Here is a 23,322-nt window from a genome sequence, read left to right as displayed (position 1 = left end):
AGCAACATTACTCATTAAGGACAAAACAGATATTATCAGTATTTGGACTCTAACCCCATCTCTTTACTACTAACCTATGGTATGGTTAATATTTATTACCTTGAAAGATGTATCTGTGGGAGGAGATCTATTAAAAACACAAACCGAAACCCACACTCTCCATGGAAGTGCTAATGGGGATATTTCAAATACACATCCTCAAGAAGGCAAGCCTTTGCTATGAGCATCCTGTCAGTCACTAGACCAGTGCATTTAAAATGTACCCTCCTTTAAAATAAAGATCCTTTCAAAAGATATGTATGTGGCTAAATAACAAGCAGAATGAGGCTTTTGAGCCCTGGAAGGAGAAAATTATTAAAAATATAATTCACTCAGTCTGTGTGTGCACGTGTGTAAATGCACATTTCTCTATCAGGTAACGGATGTCCCTGTAGCCAGGGCAATGGATAATTATTTTCAAGTGGGTTGTCACCCTGCATTCAGTCTGCGTTTGCCTGACAGTGTGAAATCAGAAGGAAGCTTCATTGGCAATTCCCACCAGACATCAGAAAGCCTCAAGCATGTAGAAAAGACTTTAATCTTCTTTAACCATTCCCACACTCTCCTTGAGGAAAATATCACCTCTCTTTTTTGAGGCAGAAAAAGTAGACCTTGGCTTGATAAGGATTAAAAACTATTCTAACAAACAGTAAAAAAAATACAATAACATGCAGCAGTTCGAAGCTTTTTAACTTCACCCTGAAACTGAGAATACCCTATAAACATACTGTTAAATGCAGCAGAGTGCCAGCTACGGGTGTTCGTCAACCAAAGTGAATCAGGCAGACCAGCAGGCTGCAGTGGGCTTTGGAGCAGGACTGACAAACGGATCCCTTTTTATGAGCCTGCTCCAGAGACACTGACCCTCTTCATCTCTGGCAATTTCAAAGGGAACCCAGGGTATTCAGGAATCTTGAGCTAATTTGCTACATAATAAGTTTAAAAGGAGCCTAGTACAAACCGGCCGGTTTTGAAGCAGCGACTTGGCCTTGAATGTACTACAGAGGAGCAGTAAAGTGTTTGATAAGTTACACGAGCAGCCAGCACCTGGGAGTAAGCATCCAACTGTCTAATAGCAAGAAAACCTAACTAGAAGTAGTGAAAAGTTTAGCACATCTTCTGCTATACAAGACCTGAAAGCCAGCTTTTGTGTACAACACAGCAAGAATAAAGAGAACAAATAAAGAGTTGTAAAAAAGAAAAGATCCATACAATGAACAATTCTAAAGATCTTTGCAGCATATCTAGCAAGAGCACTGAAATGTCACTGGCAGTACCTGAACTGCCTTTGAAGGAGCTGGCTGGAGCACCGAGAGGCAGCGCAGCCCTGCTCAGGCTTTTGGTCGTGCTGCCACCTCGCCAATGGGACCAGACTGCTGCTCTGTCAACGAGGCCGTACAACACCATTATTGGACAGCCTTTAACAATCCTAATCAATACTCTTGAACTCAATCATGATCCTAAAACTCATCTCCCTGGAGGCAGGGCTGTGTGTGAAACAGAATTTACTATTTTCAGAGTGGATGCAAAAAAAAGTAATTAAATAATCGATGTCTTTAAACTCTTTTAAGTTCCCTCACTGAAATGCCTGGCAAAAGCGATGCCAGGCACAGCCTTCAAGTAAAGGCACCTTGGCCTCCTCTTTCCGTCTTTTAAAGCTTCATTAAACATGTATAATTGTGGAATTGTCAATAATGTTTCAGCATGTGAGCTGCAAAGCCCTTCAGATAAGCCTTTGTTGTTGATCTTTAACCATCTGAAAGACAGGTTATAACGCAGAGTAAACACCTGGGCTGTGTAAGTTTAGGCTCAGAAATAAAGCCCACGCTTTCCTGTGACAGTTGTATATGTTGCTGCCACTAATTGCTTCTTTCAGCAGTTGTGGACAGGTCTCCTGTTGCTGTGGGCTAATTTACACAAGCACTGACAGTTTGGACAACCTTTGCTTCTTGTCTGCCTGGCTAGTCCTGACCATTTATCATTATGGATTACGTGTTTTTACAAATGGTGAGGCCAAAGTCAACAGTCCGCAAGATGCAGCAGCCACTTGAAATATCAGTCATCTGCTCTATTTCCACCCCCCCTTCCCCTTTCTGTGCACAGTTAGCATTACAACTGGGTTTTAATATGGCAAATGATTTGGAAAACAATTCTTAATTTATTTACTCAGGCAAGACTCCTTTGACTTCAGTGGGAGTTCTGCCAAGCTAGGGATCTTGGACCAGTGCCAGTGATAAAATGCCCATTTTACTGGCACGTACGATTTCCTATTGGCTTGCCAAAAGAACCCTGGTTACCAGCTTCACAATAGGCTTTGCTCCTTTCACCTAGAGATCAATCCAACCGATATTTCATCTTCTGTCCAGGCTAAGAGCATTAAGCGAAGAGGTCCAGTTACCACTGGCAGAGGTGTGGGAAAACTGGTGATTACAGGGACCACCCCTGTGGGCTCTGGGTTTCTCTTCCAAAAACTGCCATAGAAGAACATTTTGCGTTGCCACGTATGCTAAGACATGCTATCTCATCTACTGTAATATGCTGTGCTGCAGACAATACCACCTCTGCTCACTCACTATTTTGAGATAAAAAGAATTCCGCTGTGGATACCAGAAAGTTATTTGACAGTCTGACAGGAAAAAATCCAACCAGAAAAATAAGTTATTCTGTCATTGGCTCAGCTGCTGAATTTCTTATTCTGTTAGCCCTCTAATTTACTTCAACGACTCTACAGAACTGGGTCCTGACTAACCAAATCAAAGCCCCCACTTAATTGAGTAAATGTCTCTGTTAATTTAAGGCTCTAGACAGAAAATCAGAAGACAGCTAATAAACAGTTGCTGTACTTAAAAGAGTGATGATTTTAAGTCTACTGATTATAAACACACATTGTCAAATTACTCCCTTCTCTTCTGTTCAAACCATAACCACTCCCCTTCTTATTCAACGTTTTCTCAATTCCTTCAGCCTGTCACCACAGACAAGGGCAGACAGCTTTCTCCTTTGAGATTCCCATCAGTCACAATTCCCTTCTCTCAGTCTGGCAGCGATGGATGGTCTATTTTCCCAGCCTATATGAAGAAGAAAAATCATACTTTTCATACCGCCTACTTACTATTCCCTCTTCTCTTGTAACTGCCACACTGCACCTTAAAAGGCATTTTGACCTACTGTTTACAACCTTATACGATTTTTTAAGAGCAAAATAATTTACTTAAGGTATAGACATATATAAAGATGTGGAAGAATTATTATGTCGTAAATTTAACTTCTGAACATCAGAGGCTGTATTGGCATATACTTCATAAAACAGAGAATGGCAGCAGAGGTTGGACTGAAGTGGTGCCAGGTCCAGTGCGCAAACCCTGGGAAGGAAGCGTGGCAAAGCTGGCACAAAGCTACCTACAGCCTACTAGGCAGCATGACCGTGTGTTGCACCCTACTTTCTTATTCTTCTAACAGCCAGAACAGTGATAATCGGCATCTGTCTGGAAATTCAGTAGAGGCACAAGTCAAGTGGAAGGAAAAAGAGCACATTTGTTTATTTAGAAGTCTAAGCAATCATAATAAACATATGCTCGAATAATCAGCTCCTGTGCAATTACTCATCTGCAAGCACAGTTATTAGGTAGGTAAATTCACTCTTTTTTGAAAATGCAGGTCAAATATTTATCTCTGAGATACATGAAATGCAACAGAAGATTGCGCTAGAGATGTATATTAGACTGTAACATTAACAAAATTGAAGTGTTTAGACCTTTCAGACCTTTTTTAAAGCCTTGACCTTGGAAACAAATAAGGACAGTGTTATTTTAATGTGCATTCAAATTTTAACAACACAGTCACACAGCTCTAGTGGAATCCACATTGAGTTTCCACTGTAGATTGCTCATCATTTCATTATGGTTCATTATGCTGATAACTGTCAGAAAGCATTAGAAGCAGAAGCCTTGAGTAATAGCACTGAAATGGTAATTTAAAAACAATATACTTTCTGAAGGAAATACAGCAGTGCACTAAATTCAATTAGAAGAGGCGAATGTTAAGACAAGTAAGTAACGTTTGCTGTTCGAAATCAGGGTCTTCGATTTCTTGATAAGCTAAGCTGTAGAAAGCCCTTTTAAAGCAGGCACTTTTTCTCTTGCATCTCACTAAATTTGCTCTCATTATCTCTAAGCTTCTCTGGTATAAACTGTCTTAAATGCAACCATTTTAGAAATACTTCAGGCCACGCCAAAATATCAATCAATCAGTCACTGTTTGGGTGGCTCAACAGACTGAATTATTCAGGGTCATTTACTGAGACAGTTTTCAAGCTGGACAGTCTATGCTGGTAATCTCTCTTTTGTAAAGGGCTCCCAATTAAAAATCATTAATAATCTGAACTGAACAGACAATAAAAACAATACAATACCATCCCGTACTCACCCTTAATGTAAGCATTGTTTGTTAAGAACAGTTACAGGACCCAACTCATTAATGGGACGCAGAAGCAACGCCATAACTTGGATGGGAACTGACCTGCCTGCCTGCGCCAGGCTGCAATTCACAGAATATCTCCTTCCAGAAAAGGAGATTCAGGGATGAGGACCATGATGTTTTCCAGCCTCATAGATTTGTGTGTTGGTAAGGCATTTCATTCTGCATTAGATTGTTAGCCTTATGATACACCTGTCCTCTCAGCAAATGCTGAAATACAATGAAGGTCTGAATAGTTGTTTTAATATAACTTTTGGTATGCTTCCGAAAAAGAAAGGTGTCCATGTTTTTCACAGTTTGTGCTCAAGTGTATTACGGGTCAATCAGACCATCTTCATGCCCAAGCACACAGCTGACAAGCCCACTGTGCTTCAGAGTTGAAAGTCTAAATTCCTAAGTTAGGTCAAAGCAGCAGATCCAGGGCAGCTCTGCTCCTTGGTGGTGACAGACACGTTGATGATTATCCCCATGAGGGAAACTTGGGGAAAAGATGCATCAATAAACATGTGTATGTCAGGGTATCTACACCTGGCCTTCCAACACAGTGTGCTCCACTGTCTCCTATGCTCACGTCCCATCACATTCTGCCCTTCCTTGTACAGGCTTTAAGCCAGACATAACTACCTACTCTAGCAGAGCTAAAATAGAGCAGAATACTAAAACTAGAGTTTGAGTTATCTGTTGAGATTGGATGCCTGGCTTACCTGAAGGTTAGGCACAGTTTTTACAACTCAACAATGGATGGAGATGTCAGGGATGGTGTTAAGGAATGAGAAAGCTCTGGAGCACCTCTGCTGACCAGAGCATCAGGAAGTAGGTGTTGCTTTTATTACTTACCATGGGAATTGCGAGAAAGGGAAAGGAAAAGGAAGGGGAATTCTCCAATTCCCTTTCATCCACTAGCACAATCAGGCTAATGGAAAGTCATAACCATCTTCCTCCCCCAACCTAGAAGGCAAGATAAGTGATGAGGCCAGACAGTTTATTACTAAAGGAAATCAATAGTCAAGGGTCAAAGCTTTACAAAAACACATCCTAAGATGGCTGAAGTTCTTAGTCTTAAAAAGTGTTTAGAAATAATAAAGAAAGGATCAATCCACAGTCCATTCCAGGTGTTCTGTCCAGATTACCCAATGTTACTTTTATTCACCTGGTCTAATAGTTCTCCAAGTGAACAGAAACCTGATTTTACAAGCCAGTGGAGCAGAGTCTATCTTTTTGCTAGAAGAATGGATCTCAGATACTGTGTTTTATTTCTTCATTAGTGTGCCGTCACACTGAGCGATTACTAAGTGCAGGGCTGAATGAGAATACCAGGGTAAAGAGAGCATAATGAACAAAGAAGATGCCTGATTATTATGGCTGTCATCACAAGGGAATTGGGTTTGTCACCTGGTTTAACCAACTGGTAAGAACTGATTAGAGCCTGAAACCGTCTGAAAGAACCTTTGATGTTTATGCTCCCTTCTGTCTCCACATCTTGTCAGGAAAGGCAGACAAACGAGGAGCTTCTTCCGGAGGGGCTTCTTTCAGCAGAGGCCCTCTGAACACTTGCCTCAAGTACCACCACCGTAGCAACGTTCAAACACAGCTAAGGCAGACCTCAAAGAGGGGATATTAGTGAGCACAGCGGTCGGAGACGGAGCAAAGCTGACCCACAAGCCAGCTCAGAAATAACCTCTGTGTCATCCTTCACCTTGGATCACAGAAAAAGAAGCCTTGAAGCTACAGGAAAATTCAAAGCTATGAAATGAGACCTCCAGAGTGTCTGTGGGATTGTGGTGTTGGCTTGCCTCTGTGCAAGTCCTCCTAAGCTGCTGCAGAGATGAAGACTCAGGCCAGCACCATGGCCTTTGCCTTCTCTTCTTCCCTCTTTATGTTTTCAGGGTAAAAGACCAAGATCAGTGACTTCAACTCTGACTGACCTCTGAAGACAAGAATGGGGAAGGGTGCCAGAAGCAGGCCCAAGACTTGGCAAAAAAGGGCTAAGCTTGCAGGGGTACATTTTGCAATACAAGCAAACAGATTTATCATTTGCTCACAATTCCCGCATCTGGAAGTGTTTTGCTCTTTCCTCATATTTCACTCACTGCACAAGCCTACTTAAATTCAACCAGTTGATTCCTAATTTGATTTCAATTTGGTCAGGATATCACCCACTTGGACCAGGACTTTGAGAAACTTTTGCGGGTATAATGTTATTTAGGGCGTACTTTCTGAGCAACAGTTTTATTGTTGCAAAAAGACATTTTTTCCTATCAATGTAGTGAAGATTTATATCTCCTAGTGTAAATTGTATTATAAAAAGCATGTTCCTACCCACTTCAGCAGGGTTTCACAATACAGTTAGACCTCCATCCCCAGTCAACATTTGGCAAGGGATATACAGACCTCTTTGCTTTCCTACTGAGCAAAAGCAGCTGCTCCTGGCTATGCCCAGACCTGCTTAACCAGCACCCAGCCAAACTGACAGCTGAAAAGGAGATCACTGAAGAAGAGCTGGAATCAAGGGGGTGTGGGGAAGGGATGAGTGCTGGCTTTGTTATGGACATACTTGGTTTCTGCCTTGTAAGGGAGAAATTCAGATTTAAATAAATGTGAGTCATCTCTCCAAAATGAATTTGGAATATATTAAAACATTACAAAAGAAATCTCTCAGTGTTCCCTCACTCACAGACACACACACACTCTCTACATAAATATACAGCTGAACTCCAAAAATCTGGAAGCATTTCCAATAGCTTTCAGGGAAAGCCACACGTGGATATCCCCTGGTGAAATACAGCCCTTTCACTTATTGTTTCAAACTGCTCTGCTCCTATAGACATGAAAACCAAAGAACTAGATCATCAGGATTTAACACCGGGGCATGGCTGGAATCCCAGGTCTTTGGCTGCGTGAGCCCTTCACCACCACATAGAACAAGGAGTTGTTCCAGCACCCCCGTGGGTGTGCTCAGTGCACGGCACCTCTTGTGCTCCCTGCTGAAGGCATTTTGGTGAAACTAAAAAGAGCTCCTTTTGCTTTACATGATGCATTTATCTACAAAGGATAAAATAAAGAATACTTTGGGTATTTCTTTCATTAAGGTTTAAGACTTATTATTAACACCCCTTCCAGAGGAATACTTTTATGTTCCTAAGGGTCACCAGCTTTATTTTGAGCAAATTAGATAGATAATGAAATTATAAATATTACCTATTTACTCTAGGTCATACAACTATGAGAAAAGCTTTCAGCTTTTCTACAAATATCAATATTGAAAGAGATGAAAGGTGAAGTGATCTACTAGATGGGTCCTCAAACTGGAACTTAAACCCATATTTTATTCCAAACTCTGTTACTGAGGTGTGGGAGTCACTCCTCTTCTGCAGCTTTGTCTCCTTACAGTCTCCTGATTTATTTGGACTGTAGGGCTCTCAAGGGTCAGTGCAACCATGTCACTGTTAGAGATTCGGGGCTGAGAACTTTCTCTCCAAGAAGTGTAAATCAAAATGTAAACTGCATCTGCAAAGAGCTGTAAGAGCTACTGAATGCTGCTCTAAGAAGTAAGACGCTTCTTAGAGACACATCTGCAGGTGATATTTCCGACATACATAGCAAAAGAAAGATGGGAGAAGAAATGGATGATAAAAGGGGAAGAGACTGTTCAAAGATCAACTTACGAGTGCAGGGCATGGAGGCAGCATCATTTTCAGCTCGGAAAAAGCCCCGATCGCAGGTGCAGGAGGTAGAGCCTTCCCAGATGGAGTAGCTGTGAGGCGGGCATTTGGCACAAGCAACATCTGTCGAGAGAGCCTTGTAGTATCCAATTTTGCAAGCTAGATGGAGGAACAGGAAGGGAGAGTGTTACTTGCCCAGGCTGTGATCATAAATTGCTGGCTTACTTATTCAAAATCAAGGCAGGAGACATTTCAAAGAGATCTAATGATGTCCTCTTAGCCCCAGGTGAAGAATTAACAATCATCACAGTCTTAATGAGTAATCCTATGTCAGGGGATACTGATTTCTAATTCCAACAAGAGCCATTTTAAAACCTGGGGGGGGGGGGGGGGAAGAAAAAAAAAATATATACTCTTCTATTGACACTGCCAGAAAATCAGCTGCCTTTTTGTGCTGACTGTGGAGCTGCATGATGCTTAACCCATGTCCACCTGCATTCACACGCACACAGAGCGCATGACAAAAGGGGTGCAATTGGTTTATTCTATGACCACTTAAGGAATGGCAGCTGACAGCCAGACACTGCCAATTTTTAAGAGGGAGCGGGACAGGAACCCACTGGGATTGGCAGCGAGGCCCTCACCCTCCCCTGTGCGGAAATGGCACCTCTCCCTCCTGGCAAGGCAGAACTCATTTGGTTCTTACTGCCCCCGGGAGGAATCAGCAGAGCCCTCCCCGCCTGGGAGCCAGGGCACAGCAGTATCTGCACCACCGCCACCAGGTCCCACGGGCAGCTGGCAAGCTTTCGGTGACATCGTCTTCAGAAATGCAATGCTTACATGGATGGCTACGTTTACATCACTTGGAAAAAACTCATTAGCATCATTAATAACACATTTCAATAGTGGCTAACAGGTATGTCATCCTAGAAATCTCTCCCTTGGCTACAGATAAAAGCCCACCATCATCATTGGCTTTCAGTGCTGCAGAGAACGGGAAAGATACCCAGGCATGCAAACATGTAAAAAGGAACAGTTGTTCCCAGTATTTACTGCGTGACTTACTCTCACATCTCATCGTTTAACACCAACGCGACCTTTGGGGTTCCCCTGCTATGCACAGGCTCCAGTAGACGGGGCACAGCCCTCTGCACAGCCGGGGCTCGCTCTCTCTGTTCTACCCTTCCCTTGGTCCCCCTCATTCTGTCCTTCTTTCTCTTATGAAGCCCCCCCAGTGGAAAACAGAGAGGGATTTTAGTAACACATTTATAAAACAGCAAGGTACTTCATTCTTATTAACCAAAGCCATCTTTAGAATTTCCTTAACAAGTCCTGACTTTACGACGTGCCGTGCGCCATCTGTAAGAGCACTGGGAGCTCAGTCCGCTTTCCCTCGCTGTGCCTGTCACTGGACCGGGGGATCTTATAAAAACACATCGCTCATATAAGATTTATGCTTCCAGAGTTTACATGCATCACATTGTTAGATAAGGTGCTTTTTGGCAATGCTTCAAACAGCCCTGGGGTTTCGATTAACATCAGAAACCACAGCTTTGGCAGGAAGAATCACGGGGGTCAAACCCAGCCTCCCAACATCGGAGACCATTAGTCCCTGAACACAAATACAGACCCACTGGGTACGGCCGATCAGCCAGGCTGCCACAGTACACAAAGACAACTTGTATGAAATAGCTTATTCTGCTTGTGACGTGAATTACCCAGGAAAAAATAAAAAGGCATGGAAAACTACCTTTCATTTTTCATGTGATTTGCAATATCTGGTGAGTGAGTTCTACTATCACTACATGTCCTCTTGTACCTGGTTTAACAACAGCAGCAGTCAAGTGGCAGATTCTGATCTGAGATATTATTCCTGGTTTTCAGTGTCACAGCTCGGATCAGAAATACACCTAAGCCTGTATATGACCAGGACAGACACTGACAGGAGGAGTCTTGCTGGCATATACAAAGATGAGGCACAGAAAAACAAAATACAAGAGGAGACCAGGCTGACTGCTCTTATCTACAAAATTCTTGCTGTTATTCAATTACAGCGTGTAAACCCTAACATTACTGTTAATACAAATATCATAGTTCACATAAATTATTAAACAAAGAGCTGTCTCTTGCATCTTCCTAATATTAATCTGCTTATATCATAAACAACCTAGTAGAAAGGTGAAGATCCTGTTCAGGCTATAACATGTTGTAAAGGTAGGAAAAATGTCACAGGTAAAGATTTTTGCAACCATTCGTCCTCCTCAGTCTTTTCAGACTCACTGGTTTAAAAGGGAATAGATGCATACAGTAGGTACTGCACAGTCAACAGTCTGTAATTGAAGGATTTTTTCCCCCGTTTCATGCACTGTATTTTGTTTTCTACTGTATTAAGCCAAGATCATTAATATTTCAAGACCTGAAGAAAGCTTTCCAAACACAGTGGCTGCTCCTAAAGCACACACAGCCATTTTGCTGCAAAAATCCCCTACTCCGGAACAGTTAGTTTTCTTCATTTTAGCACGCTCAGAGATTCACCACATTTCAGCACGTGGCATAAAAAGACATTAGGGAATGTGTTGCATTAAACTAGTAGTTCTTTGCTTCTAGAAGCTCCATGGTACCGTCACTTAAAAATTCGCATCTAGTCCTGTAAGCGCTGCTCTTAGCACGAAGTACAGCTGATACACCTACTGCCACCAGCGCCTGGGCAGGCTGTGGATGGGCTTTTTTTGAAGGTCAATGATTTAGAAGGCAAACAAGAAGCCTGGACAGAGCCTGCTCCCTGAAAATCTTGCTTGCTTGCTCATGACAAATCTTCATGCGGCTGCTTTTCTGTGAAGGATTTGCTGGGTGAGACCTGCCATGAATGGTGTTCTTGCACAGCTTTCAAAAGATACCATTGTAAAAAGAATCGTTCACATGTGCAATGCAAACTTGGAATTCAGCTCCTTAGCTTTGCCTTAATTAGTTCTTTCTGTTCAGTTTTTTCATTTGGTGTTTTTGTGTGTGTGTTTTTTGGATTTTGTTTCGTTTTTGTTTTTTAAGAGAAAAATCTTTTCTTGCATCCAGATCACCCACAAGCATAAGGTTACAATCATCTGCACTAGATCCAAGCTAAAGTCTCAAATAGAAATACTTTCAGCATGAAAAAGCTCACAGTTTTTCCTCAGAACAAATCATATCGATTTTAAATAGGCATCAGCTTGAAATAATTATGCTGATATCTTTGAGTTCTAACGTGAACATCTATTTGACTTCTGTTTCTCTCTGAGTGAGACAGGATTTGTCAAACACTGCCTTTTTCGATTCGTGTTAAAACTGCAAAAACTGCTCTGAAGAATTATGGGACTTAGTCAAAAGTGGATGCAAATTTTCACAAGCTGTTTTTCAAACTCCATTTTCTCATTAAAATCTGATTTTCAGACTCATGGCTTTCTCAAAAAAAAAAAAAAAAAGAAAGAAAAATAAAGAAAAGCAAATAGAATGCATGTGTGGGCTGGAAAGTCTGCTCGCTTGGTCGCTCCAAATGCTGAATTTTCCACTAGAAAATTTCAGCCAGCGATTTCAGAATTTAACAACTCATCTCATAGTGGATGGGGTTCTAGTTACATTCTTTTTAGGCACAGCTACAACAAAACATATGTATTAAATTGTTTTTAACCATTTTTAAATAAGCTATGTTATGTCTTCTTTTTTTCTGATGGGGGAGGAGAATATTGAAAAAAAAAAAAATCCCATAGTACTTGTTTTTAAATTGTTGCTTTGTCCTTGTTGAAACAGCAATGAATCTCTCCACCATAGTTTGGAAAAGGCTTGACATGCTTAATAGTTCTTAAAAAAAAAAAAAAAAAAAAAGAGTGTAATGTCTTGCAAAGGCTTGGATAAAGAAACCATTCCAATCTCTTTGTGGACAAGTTCCTAAATCATTTCAAATGCAATGCATATCTTTACAGAAGTCCCAGCGAGCTCCAAGCAGCAGCTCTGGTGGTGCCCCGGCAGCGCAGGACGCCGGCTGCAGAGCCACCACCCCGAGATCCCGCTGCTGCAGCTGCGGTGCCCACGAGTCAGGCAAGGAAAGCGCCCTCAGCCAGGGCCAGACCAGCAACCCAGCGCCAGCGGCACTCCTGAGGCGCCCTCCTTCCCAAAACGCACCAGCGCACCGCTAAGAACATTTATTGTCACATATAGATAAAAACCCATAGAGCTAGCTGAAATTTCAGCAACTATTAATGTAATAGTTTCCATTTTTTGAAGCAGAAAAATTTATCAGCTACATAGTCATGAAAATTTCAAAATTCCTTAAGATGCAATTTTGAACCAAATCTCCCTCCACACACAACAGAAGAGGGGAATCTTTTGCTAAGCCAATGATTGTAGCCAGCTTTAATGAAAAACCCTTCATGCTTCAGACTAGAATTCTCGGTGAAATGAAGGACAAAGCAAATAATTTAAGAAAAGATATTTCAGTATCAGTCTTAGAAATTCCAGTGAGGAAATAAATTTGTGTTTGAAGACTTCAAAAAATACTTTGATAGTGTATTTCATGTCTTTCATCACTGATTACTTTTTCTATAGCTCTTCCCTGTCTGGAAATATTTTAAGATCATGTTTTAACTGCACCATTAGGAACAAAAAGTTATTTTTATTTTCCCCCTCTAATGTTGTTCTTAAAAATTCTTTAAGAGGATGGATTTTCTCTCTTGAATTGTAACAAAACCGCATCTGCCACATAAGTAGGCAGCATCTTCTCAGCTCTCTTTTACTGTTATTACCATTTCTGAACAGATTTTTGTGTGTTAATTATAGAACTCAATTGTTTGGATAGTCTCTTTTGATGAGCTTTCTGCCCCGCACCATGAACCTCTCTGTTATTGTACAGCTGTTTTACTTCCAAATGCTCATCCAAGTTTTCTAATTGTCAAGCTGTCCCAGCGACTAGTTCTTTTGACCTAAAAGTCAAAGAAAGGGAGTCACCCTTGTCTCCCCAACATGAATACCACAGGAGCCCCAGTGGCCCCCCTAATACCCGCAAGACAATGCCTTTCCAGATCATTGCCACTACAAGCATAATTGGGTTTTGGGTGAAATGAGAAGATTTTAAATAGGATGAATTAATGAGTTTCTTGTAAAATTAAGTCGTTCTCCTGGTCCAATCTAATTACTCACTGTAATGCCCCTGAGGGTGATAAATAAAGATCCTTAAAAGCCAGGGGGAAAAACAAAAAAAAAGCCTTTCTTAAAAGTCATTGTAGAATTTGACGCGATGTACCAAATGCTGTTTCCAAATAACGTCAGATTCCTTTGATGTTCACATCGTAAGATCTTTGCCTCCTGTTAATAACAACTGTATGTTGCTACAAATTAAAATGAGTTCCCCATCTTTAACTCATATCTCTGATAAGAAATCCAGCATTTCTACACACTGGGTATTTGTGTTGCATGAATGGCAAGAGGAAACACAAACACAATCCCACTAGGGAAAGCCTCGACTGTTGGACTTCAGAGCACTTTTTCTCCATGACTGCATACAAACCTGGGAAGTTCAACATAGAAATAAAGCGACCTTAGAGCACAAATGTACTATGACATGAAATCCAGACTCTGTTTAAGCCCCTGAAACTGTGCACACAGGTACACCCCCAGCCACACACACAGACCTCTTGTGCAAAGTCGCAGCACAGAGTGGAGGAGCTCTTCACACAGACAATCTGAGCAGCTATTGAAAAAAAAAAAAAGAAAAAGAAAAACCATCTTTGGTTATTTTTTTCCCCCAGTGTAGCAACCCTGGCTGCATCTTGTGCTGAGGGATGAGGTTTGTTGTCTGTTTTTTTGTTTTGTTTTTCACTCTGGGGAGTGACCCTGTGCTGACAGGAGAGCAGCAGCAGGGAGGGAAGCAGAGCTGCCCTGCAGAGCCCATATGCACATTATGCCCCTCCGCTGGGTGCCCACACACAAGGCCCCCCAGGCTGGGCTGGCAGTGCTGGAGCTGGTAATGCTGGAGCTGATAGTGCTGGAGCTGGTAGCACAGGGCTGTTCCCTTCCAACCTGCCCTAAGCATGAACCCCTCAAGGTCAAAGCCCACATCCTCCAAGGGAGACTTTATCTGGCTGGATTTTTCCCAGTGCCCTAATTCTAAATGTTAGAAGACTGGCAGACGCCAGGCAGGTGGTTCTCCAGCTGCAGGGCACCGCAGAGGTGACTCGCCATCAGCCACCTGCATCCACCCCAGCACCTACAGCAGCTGCTGTGGGAGGACACGGCCACGGTGGCTCGGCTGTGGATGACAGCTGCAGCCCTTTTGGCTACCAGGACACACTCATTCACAGACAGCAGGATGAGGAAGAGGAGGGCAGCATACCAAGTCAGTAGCTGCAGGTAGTCACAGCAGTACTCAGAAATCTCCAGCAATCCAACAACAGTGCCTGGTGTGCATCCACTTCAGAGTCCATCCCCAGCTGGTTTTGGGGTGCAGCCCTGCACTTGCAGCTGTGCACCCGGCACGGACCCACGGCACCGCTGGCAGCCTCGCACCTCCAAATCTGCTCTGTGGGACAGATGGTGGTTTTGGAGTGCCACTCCTAAGCAGTATCAGTTCTATGGGTTTTACACAGAGAAGTGCTATGCTGATCTTTCTAAAGAAACTTCTCAAACTAACTTGTATCTCATACAAAAGAAACATAATGATGCTTATAACCCAATCACTGTAAAAAACCTACTTTATCAGTCACCCTTTCCTAAGGAAACCAGACAGTCAAAAGCATAAAAGAAAAAATTAAATACATATACAATTCATGCATTAAATAAGTTCAATAGGCACATACATGGAAAAGCCTAAAAATGAAAAATTAGATTTTATTCTTAAAAACTATTAAGAATTATTCTGAACTTTGCTACACAGCTGATAGATTGCAATTGCAAAAAAAAAAAAAAAAAAAACTCATAAAAGATATAGACTTGAAAATCTTGTATTTCTATGAATTAATAATACTAGCTTACATATGCAATACCGACATGTGCTATAGCTGTGATAGTGAGGGGGCAATAGTTGGGGGTAAGTTTGACATTTTCCACATCATGACTGCCCCTGATCTTTGACAGTGCCCTGATCTTGCATTAGCGCTGTCAACACAGCAGCTTCCAGCCCTGTGCTAGGAGGGGCAGCTGAAAAGTGTCATCCAGACATTGTAAAAAGAAAAACAGCCCCTGGACAGAATATTCACTGCACTGGGGTTTTGTCTGAAATTAAAACAAAAATTAGAAAACTAGAAATTCAAGGTCTGGGTGAAACAATTCCTGACTGAAACAAACAAACAAACAAACAAACAACCGAAAGCCGTTCTCAGTAGAGAAGTCAGCACTTTCCTCAAGGAATGAAAATCCCAACCTGCTCTGCTCTCTACAGGAAGATCTTTGCTAGGACCGGCATGGCAGCGGAGCAGCCGCGCTCCAGAGCGGGAAGCGGAAAGGACTGTTTGTCCTTGCGGTGTCTCCAGATGTCCCTTCCTTCCCAGGCAGCTGTGGGACCCAATTCAGCAGTGTTAATGCATAACTTCACATTTAAGTGCTTTAATGAATGGAGATGTACTGCTGAACTGGGGGACTTGGTACTCCAACAGTTTGCATTTTTATTGTTTAAATATTTTTAAAAATAAAAACAAACAGATGCTCTGGTATAATAAAGACCTCTCTTCTTAGAAACATCAACTGAGCGTCTGTGTCCTTTTTCAGTGGGGGGAGTACTACCATTGCTAGCACTCTTGTGCAAGTGCTAAGAGGATCTTTAAAACATTACTGTCCGAGTCAAGTGTTGAGCTGTTCTCCATTTCAGAGTGCTCAAACTGCCACTGTGCTCTATCACAGACTTCATCTAACTCTGAAAGTTTAATCACCTTTATACAAGCTGTGAGATTTAAGAGATGAGTCAACTAATCAGTTTCAAATAATTACTCAATTAGAAAAATAAGTTTATGGTTTCCCTTGAACAGAAGCAGCATGAGGAGAATCAAGAAACTATCAGATTTTTAAGTAAACCTAAGCAGTTAAGGGGGTTTTAAAAAACAATAATTTTTAAAAAGAGTAATTTGTGATTCTTTTGTTCTTCAAGCAAATGAATTTTACAGGAAAAAAAAAAAAAAATCACTACTAAAGTTACTCCAGTGAAAGCTGATTAATTGGCCTGAATCTCCACATTAACAAGCCTTAATCCTCTTGTCAGGAGACCTGCTTACAAGCTGCTCTCCCCAGTGTGTAGCAGCACTGATGGGAACAGAGATCTGTATCTCAAAGCACTGTCCAGCCAGCCTGGGATTATCTACCATCTCCTAAATCTTAACAGCTCTGTAGAAAGGTAATTAAACTTCCAGAGTTCAATGAAGTCAGCGACAAAGCACAGTAGCAGCTTGAGCAGTTTGACATGGAAAGGCCTAAGGCAAAGCCCTGACATTATGAGCATCAGGTGAGGGTCCTGGACTTAGAAAAAGAGCATGCTCCTAAGGTATTAAAGAGCATTTAATGTGTTCCTTACAGTTATTTTAAAAGTGCTTGTACTTCATACATGCTAATGAGACATTGCAAGTTGGCTGAAATAATTATTATATTAATACCTATTGAAGAATTCTGTTGTCAAGAATTTGTGGATTGATCCTCTGCATAAATCCTTTAATGCTGTCTCCTTTGTGCAAGTGGAATTTCACTCCGCAGCATATCTTGGCATAGCTGTAATGTTTTCTGCTACTGTTTGAACTTGCATCATGACTGTGAGGGAGCCACCTCATGCCAGCAAGCTAAAAACTACGTTTTCGTTGGGTTTTTTCCTGGGCTTTTCATACTTGTGTTAACTGTGAACAGGCCAGAACAGAGTGCAAGCTCATATCTCTGAAGCTATAGCAAGATGCCTTAATATGGTTTAATCATCACATTCTCTCTAAATGGCTGTATGACACTATTTAAGAGGAAAAAAAAAAAAAAAGGCGCTATTTTGGTCTCTCTGCTTGACACAAAGGTTTTGGAAGATGCCTAAATATAGACAGTTCTGGTGAGATCCGGGTCTATGCAAGATAACAACTCTGCTCTATTTTTGACCATTTAACAAGGATACAGGGAACACAATGGCTTCAAACAAACACTGCTTGGGCTCTGCCCAGCACCACAGAAAAAAAACGGAGGTGCTTCTGAGAGCCTCCCATCAACGTCACTGTAAAAAACTATCAATCCTCTACTAAGTAGTACATCAATCAAAATGGTGGCATGCAAATCATGATCCATTAAGTACTTTACACTTGATTACCCAGGACATTTTAGAGAGGGTCATACATTGATGAGTTGCTTCTCTCTTCTTTGCCCTTTGCTATTTGGAGTGCATGACCACTTTTAGTTCATTACCAATGCAAAGTTTAGCACAAAGCACAATTTCAACAAGAGGAAAACAGCAGCTCAGTTGTTTATTCTTTCCTCCTTAAATCTGCTCAGGCTGTATGTTTCTTTATTCTACACAGATCACACCTTTCCAGAAAAAGTGTCAGATGTAGGGCACATGCAGGTGCATCTTTGTTTAAACACAGCATTTGCTAGCAAAGTTGTTCTGAAAGTGGAAGATTCAAACCACTCCAGATTTCTCCAGATACCTTTTTTCCCTGATTCTATCCTAGATGTGAAAATCAGTCTGAAGATTTGCTTCTCCTTGGGCTAATTTACAGAACTCCAACCATGTAGGGAGGCATCTGGAAGCCATCCTTCTATATTTGTTCTCACTTACAACCTGATGCCTCAGAACAAGGTGTGACCTCATGGCTACAGGGAGACAGGGACAGTCACCCAGGACTAATTCCTGGCTCTGTCACGGAGGCTGAGGACTTGCCTGACCTCCTTTCTAGCATTCATGGACATGGGTGTATCATAGTATTAAGAGGAAAAATCATCCATTTCCTTCCCCGTAGATCTGGCCACACCTTTTTGCTCAGTGAGTTCCAGGTCATCTCCCTGCAGATCACGGGAGGTTCCCAGGCATGGACAACCCTTTCTCGCAGGAGTTAATGGCAAGAAAGAAGGTGGGGGCAGTGGAACAGAAAGCAAGGCTGCTCCTTTGCGCCCCCTAGTTTGAAGGGTGTAACTATACAGACACCCAGAGCGTCAACTTCAATATGCCTGCCTCAGTTTATCCACTTACAAAGTGGCAATAAAATTCACAATAGATACATCTAAAAGCTGTTGTCAGGTTTAATTAAGCAATAAACGCATATTGAGCACTTGGAGATCTCCAGATAAAAAGGCGCCCAAGCAAGAGAGGAGGTGATTACTTCAGATGAAACAAAATCACGTGGCAACAACCTGGTGTGCTCAGCAGGGAATATCCAGGGCTGTCTCAACTCTCCTTTGACAGTTTCAGCAGAGGAAGCTTGTGGAGATTGTTTACCTGCTCTGCATCACAGACATTGGCAGGGGATGTTTGAGAGGATGGAGAGAAAATACCTGCATGGGCTGAGCACCCAGAGCTGTGAAATACAGTCCCTACTTAAAAATCAAAGACCTGAGAATCTGCTCCTGTCAACAAGCCTTTCAATAGAGATGAATAATTTAGCAAGAATAGCTGAAATCTCCCACCTTAGGGTGATCTGGGTGGCTGTGAGGAGAAACGCGTTTTGGCAGTTCCCACATTCTTTTGTCAAACTTGTGTTGTCTGGGAATGAGTGGGGTGCCAGAAGCCCTTGCAGGTGAATACCTTGGCTCTTTCAAGCTCACTTGATTCAGAGGAACAGCATGTTTATCTAGATGTTTGGAAAGTTATTAATGAGATCAGCAAATCCTTTCCATGTATAAATTATAAATCACCTTCAGCAATACCATGTAAATTATCAAGTCAAGTGAGAACATGCTTATTTATCTGTGACAGTCTTTTATCACCAATAAATAAAAGCGAGAGAAGGAATTATCTGGGGAGAAGCGTATCGCTCATAGCACTGAAGCACAATCTGTCAGGTCATGAATGGAAACACCGATGCAGCAGAACCCCCCAATTAAGCTGCATTTCACGACATCCTGAAAGAGCTGCCGGCGGTGGCACCGTGCCAGCCAAGGAGTACAAGAGGAGGACTCTTGCTGTCCAGGCTGCGCTGCTGACCCTGCTCAGGTGCACTCAGAGTGGTTTCCAGCAGGCTGGTGAATCAGCACATGCTCTGCAGAGAGCAGATGTCTCTCCCAAGCCTGCACCCAGAGCCTCTTCTCACCATCACACCTCCGTGCAGAGTGGTGAAAGGCGCTGGATGTACAGAGGCGCTGGGCTGGGGGACTTGTTTTAGCGGCCCCAGCCAGCAAGAGGTTCAGAAATTGAGCAGCCAGAGAGATACCCATTTCATGAGTGGCCGCTGAAAGTTCTGGATAAGAAGAATTACAAGTTGAGTCGGACTTAGCTTTTAAAGCCTCTTCTATCCTGAACTGACAAGACACATCATGCACTAATTCCTTTTAGCTGATGTATGGTATCTTTATATCACAGCTCTGCTCATCCATCTTCAAGGTCCAGATAACCCACAGATTTACAACACAGCTGCTGCTCTGAGAGTACAGGATCTGGCCCAGTTGTGCAATGTGCGTATCACCTGGTAAAATTTCAAAGTAGATTTGTTTATGGAGGTAACCATTTCAGGAATGCTTTAAGCCAAACTTTTCAAGACTTCTGCAGAAAGTCTCCCTTTCTATGCAAAGGTACATAAAATACATTAAATTAAATAAAATCCTGGGGAAAATAATGACAGAAACTGATGGTAGGCATGAACAAAAATAATTATGATAGGTCTATCCTCTCTCAGCTTAGCCTTTGCCAGGCAGCTCCAGGGAGGCTCTCAGCAGATGCACCAGTGAGCTGGTGGAAACGAGGATTTAGGAGACGGGTGGCAGGGGCTCTCTGACTTGCTCCAGGTGAAGCATCCAGAGTATGAATCCATCCCCACTGGAACAAATCCACACTATTCAAAAGCTTACACGGTGGGGGTGCCTGTTGCTCCAGTGGGAGTGCTCACATTCTGGGCACTGCAGGACACATACAAACCAAGGCATGATAACGCAGTTTCAAGACAAAACCAGCTCCAGCACGAGGAACAAGCCCACAGCTGACCCCAGGCAAATTAACACTTCTCCGGTGGCTGGGCTACTGCCAGCCAGCGCTGACAAACAAGTGACCACGTCCTTCCCTTTCTCCATGCAGATCACTGGGAGCCGCTCCTGTCCCCAGCAGGGGCAGCTGACAAGCTGTCCCCAGTGCAACTCTGCCCCCTCGCCCTGCGCCTCCCGCACCCCTGGGCACCAGAGCAGGTACCGGAGGGCACAGCCACAGGCTGGGACAGGGGTCAAATCACAGCCCAGCCTGCAGAGCCTTTGCCCTGGCAATGGTGACGTACAAGAAGAAAAGTTTCCTTTCCCATTCTTGCTGGATGTCGCACAGCTGCTAATTAGGAGAAAGTGACAAAACAAACACAATTTTGCTTCTAATCTGGAAAAGCATCCATCTCCAACAAAACTATTGGCAAATAAACCCAACAATAACATCCTGTTTTGGCTCAGAGGTCCTCATGGCTGACATGATAGAGCTATTTATTCAAATATCTACATGATACATAAATTAGTGCAAGATAATAAACAAAGAAATTAATTGTGGTAACTATGGAACTATTTAGAAATGGCCAAAAGCACCACTGACTTCAGTCCAGGCCACAAAAATTTCATCTGGCAAAGAAATCTGGCAGTAATCTCACCAAGGCTCCCGTGCTCTGGAGCTGGCGTGACTCACGTCCGCCCCAACCACCCTGCGCTCTTCCCAATACGATAAGTTATCAGTTCATAGTTCCTATGAGCGCTACTTTTATCTACTCCCACTAAACCATATCAAGACTTAATTTTGCCTCAACAATTAACAGAATGCTATCAGTAGCATCTAAGTTGCATCTAAGATAATTTAGGAGACTCAGGTTTTAAAATATTGCCAATAAAGTGATCTTACATCAGTATAACAAATATACTTGGTTATACAAGACCACCTATTTTCAGCACGTATTTTTCACTTTTCTAGAGATCCCAAGTTCACAGGGAGTAACCTCTGATTCCAAACTTCAGCCAAACATACTTGAGGCAGAAATGCTTCTCTTTTTCTTTCTTTGTCAACTACCAGTGGACTTGTCCCAAATTAGAGAAAACCACCTTGCAAAACTTCAGTGCCTTCCTGGTGTTCCTGTCACTGTCATGTTTCATGCAGTAAGGCACCATCCAGATACAGATGGATGATCCTCAAGAGCAGCCCCAGCAGCCATCTACTGCCACCAGAGACTTCTGCCCTGTGCCCATCCCACAGAAGGGCTACTTGCCCTCTGCCTCTGGCCACCAAAACCCAGCTCAGAATGAATTTGTTCGGTTGCCCCAGACAGAAGTTCTTCAAGGACCACCATTTGCTTGAATTTTCAAACGCCTCATGACTTGATTACCTAAATCTTTATTAGCCCATCAGAAAAACATAGGAGAACCTGTTCTTTCAAAAATTAACGCTCAGATCAGCATAATAGTTTCCCATGTTCCTTATTTGCAATTACTTAACACTCTTTCTTGCCTGCATTCATTCATTCATTCAGAGGTATACACTCAAATAAACAAAATCAAGATTTTCTAAAGGAACCAAAACATGAAATTTGTATATAATCAAAACCTGAAGGAGTTAAGTGGGACAGGAGGAAAACTGCTGGCTGCAATGAATTAGTTATGGCATGTCTGATGTGTCAAGTTTATTTTCTAGATGTATTTTTCCTTTGTGAAGGTGCAGCCAAACAGCAGCCACTAATGGGTCAGTAAATTAGCACTGTGTCAGACAGAGCCCTGAGTACATGATCAGCAACCAAGTGGGGGAAGTGGGAAGATGGATATTTCACTATATTTTATTCTTATGCACTTGCTTACATTTTGTGAATGTACCACTTAACAGAGCTATTTTTTTAGGTTGCGCCCAACTCATCATGAGACACAAGCAATCTTTTGAAAGAACCAAATGAATCAACTTTGTCAACATTCAGGGGCTTTTAACACTGCAAATGCTTAGTGACTCTGTTCTGAAATACACAAACAAAACTGTTAATCTGCACAGTAATTTTAGGATTTCAGCGGAATACAGGGCTTGAATATTTAACTAAAGAGCAGCAAATTCTAGGCCTAAATTAGATGTCCCCTAGCCAGATTGCCCTAAAGCAACAAGGAAAGAAGCCAAGTTGCTCCCACGTGGGAACAGTTACACTGGACTCAGCCATGGGCTTGAAAACCAGCTCACCAAGTCCCCTGGCTGAAGGCTCCTGGGTCCATGGATGTGATAGGAGCATCCCCACCATGGGCAGGGGTCCTGGCAGGGCTCCTTCCCCAACAGGGACCCTTGGACAAGGACCGAAGAAGCCAAGTCCAGAAGGCAGTGCAGCTGCCCTGGTGTATTAAGAAGTTTCCCAGAACTGCTGTTAAGGAGCAGCCTTGGCGTCCAAATACTTTAATAGTTACCTGAACACTTGCTGACTCATAAACCAACTGCACTCGAAATTCTGCAACTGGGGATTAAACGCACTGCCTCAGAGCTCGTCTGCCTTGTTCCACACACAGAGCCCATGACAAGAAGCATTTGCAAGTTAAAGTACTCTCTGATTCAAGGTCAGAGTCCTCCAGTTTCAAGAATTCTTCATATATGCAAAGTCTAAAAGCACCGATACGAACAGATTGATTTTTAAGCATCTACCTCAAGAAATCAAAGATTAAAGCAATCATTATTTCAGTTTCTTGAGGGGGACTTCCCTGTCAGTGTGTGTTAGTGACTTGTTAAACAAAATGTTTTGCAGTAAATCACACAGAAATGCGAACTCAGCAAATGCCAGAGGCAGTGACAGGCGGATATAAATGACAATTAGAGAGGTGTGTCCGGATGCTTGAGGTATGAGCCATGATAAAGCGCTTGTGAAATTTCACCTGCCCGGATTGGGACAGAGGTTGTGGCCTTCAGGAAAAAAAAAAAAAATCAGTTGTGCTAATTAAAAAGAAAACTACTATATGTCTGAACAGACATCCAAATATTCCAGCCTCAGCAGGTAGTAAAGGTAGTAAAACCTACAGATTGTGGGAATTAGTCTGAATCAGG

The 23,322-nt window shown here is 42.5% G+C and overlaps 1 protein-coding gene across 1 annotated transcript in view; it reads right to left on the bottom strand.

Moving 5' to 3' along the window:
• EPHA4 (EPH receptor A4) overlaps positions 1-23,322 on the bottom strand; it is a 103,196-nt gene that overhangs the window by 54,793 nt on the left and 25,081 nt on the right. The window contains exon 4 of the mRNA XM_082056596.1: positions 8,181-8,336. Within this exon, the coding sequence (XP_081912722.1) occupies positions 8,181-8,336 (156 nt within the window). The remainder of the gene's footprint in view (positions 1-8,180; positions 8,337-23,322) is intronic.

Source organism: Streptopelia decaocto (assembly GCF_964273445.1).
Source record: "Streptopelia decaocto genome assembly, chromosome: 6".
In the NCBI taxonomy this organism is placed as follows: Eukaryota; Metazoa; Chordata; class Aves; order Columbiformes; family Columbidae; genus Streptopelia; species Streptopelia decaocto.
Note: the sequence above shows the minus strand (reverse complement) of the source record. Positions and strands in the feature narration are given on the sequence as shown.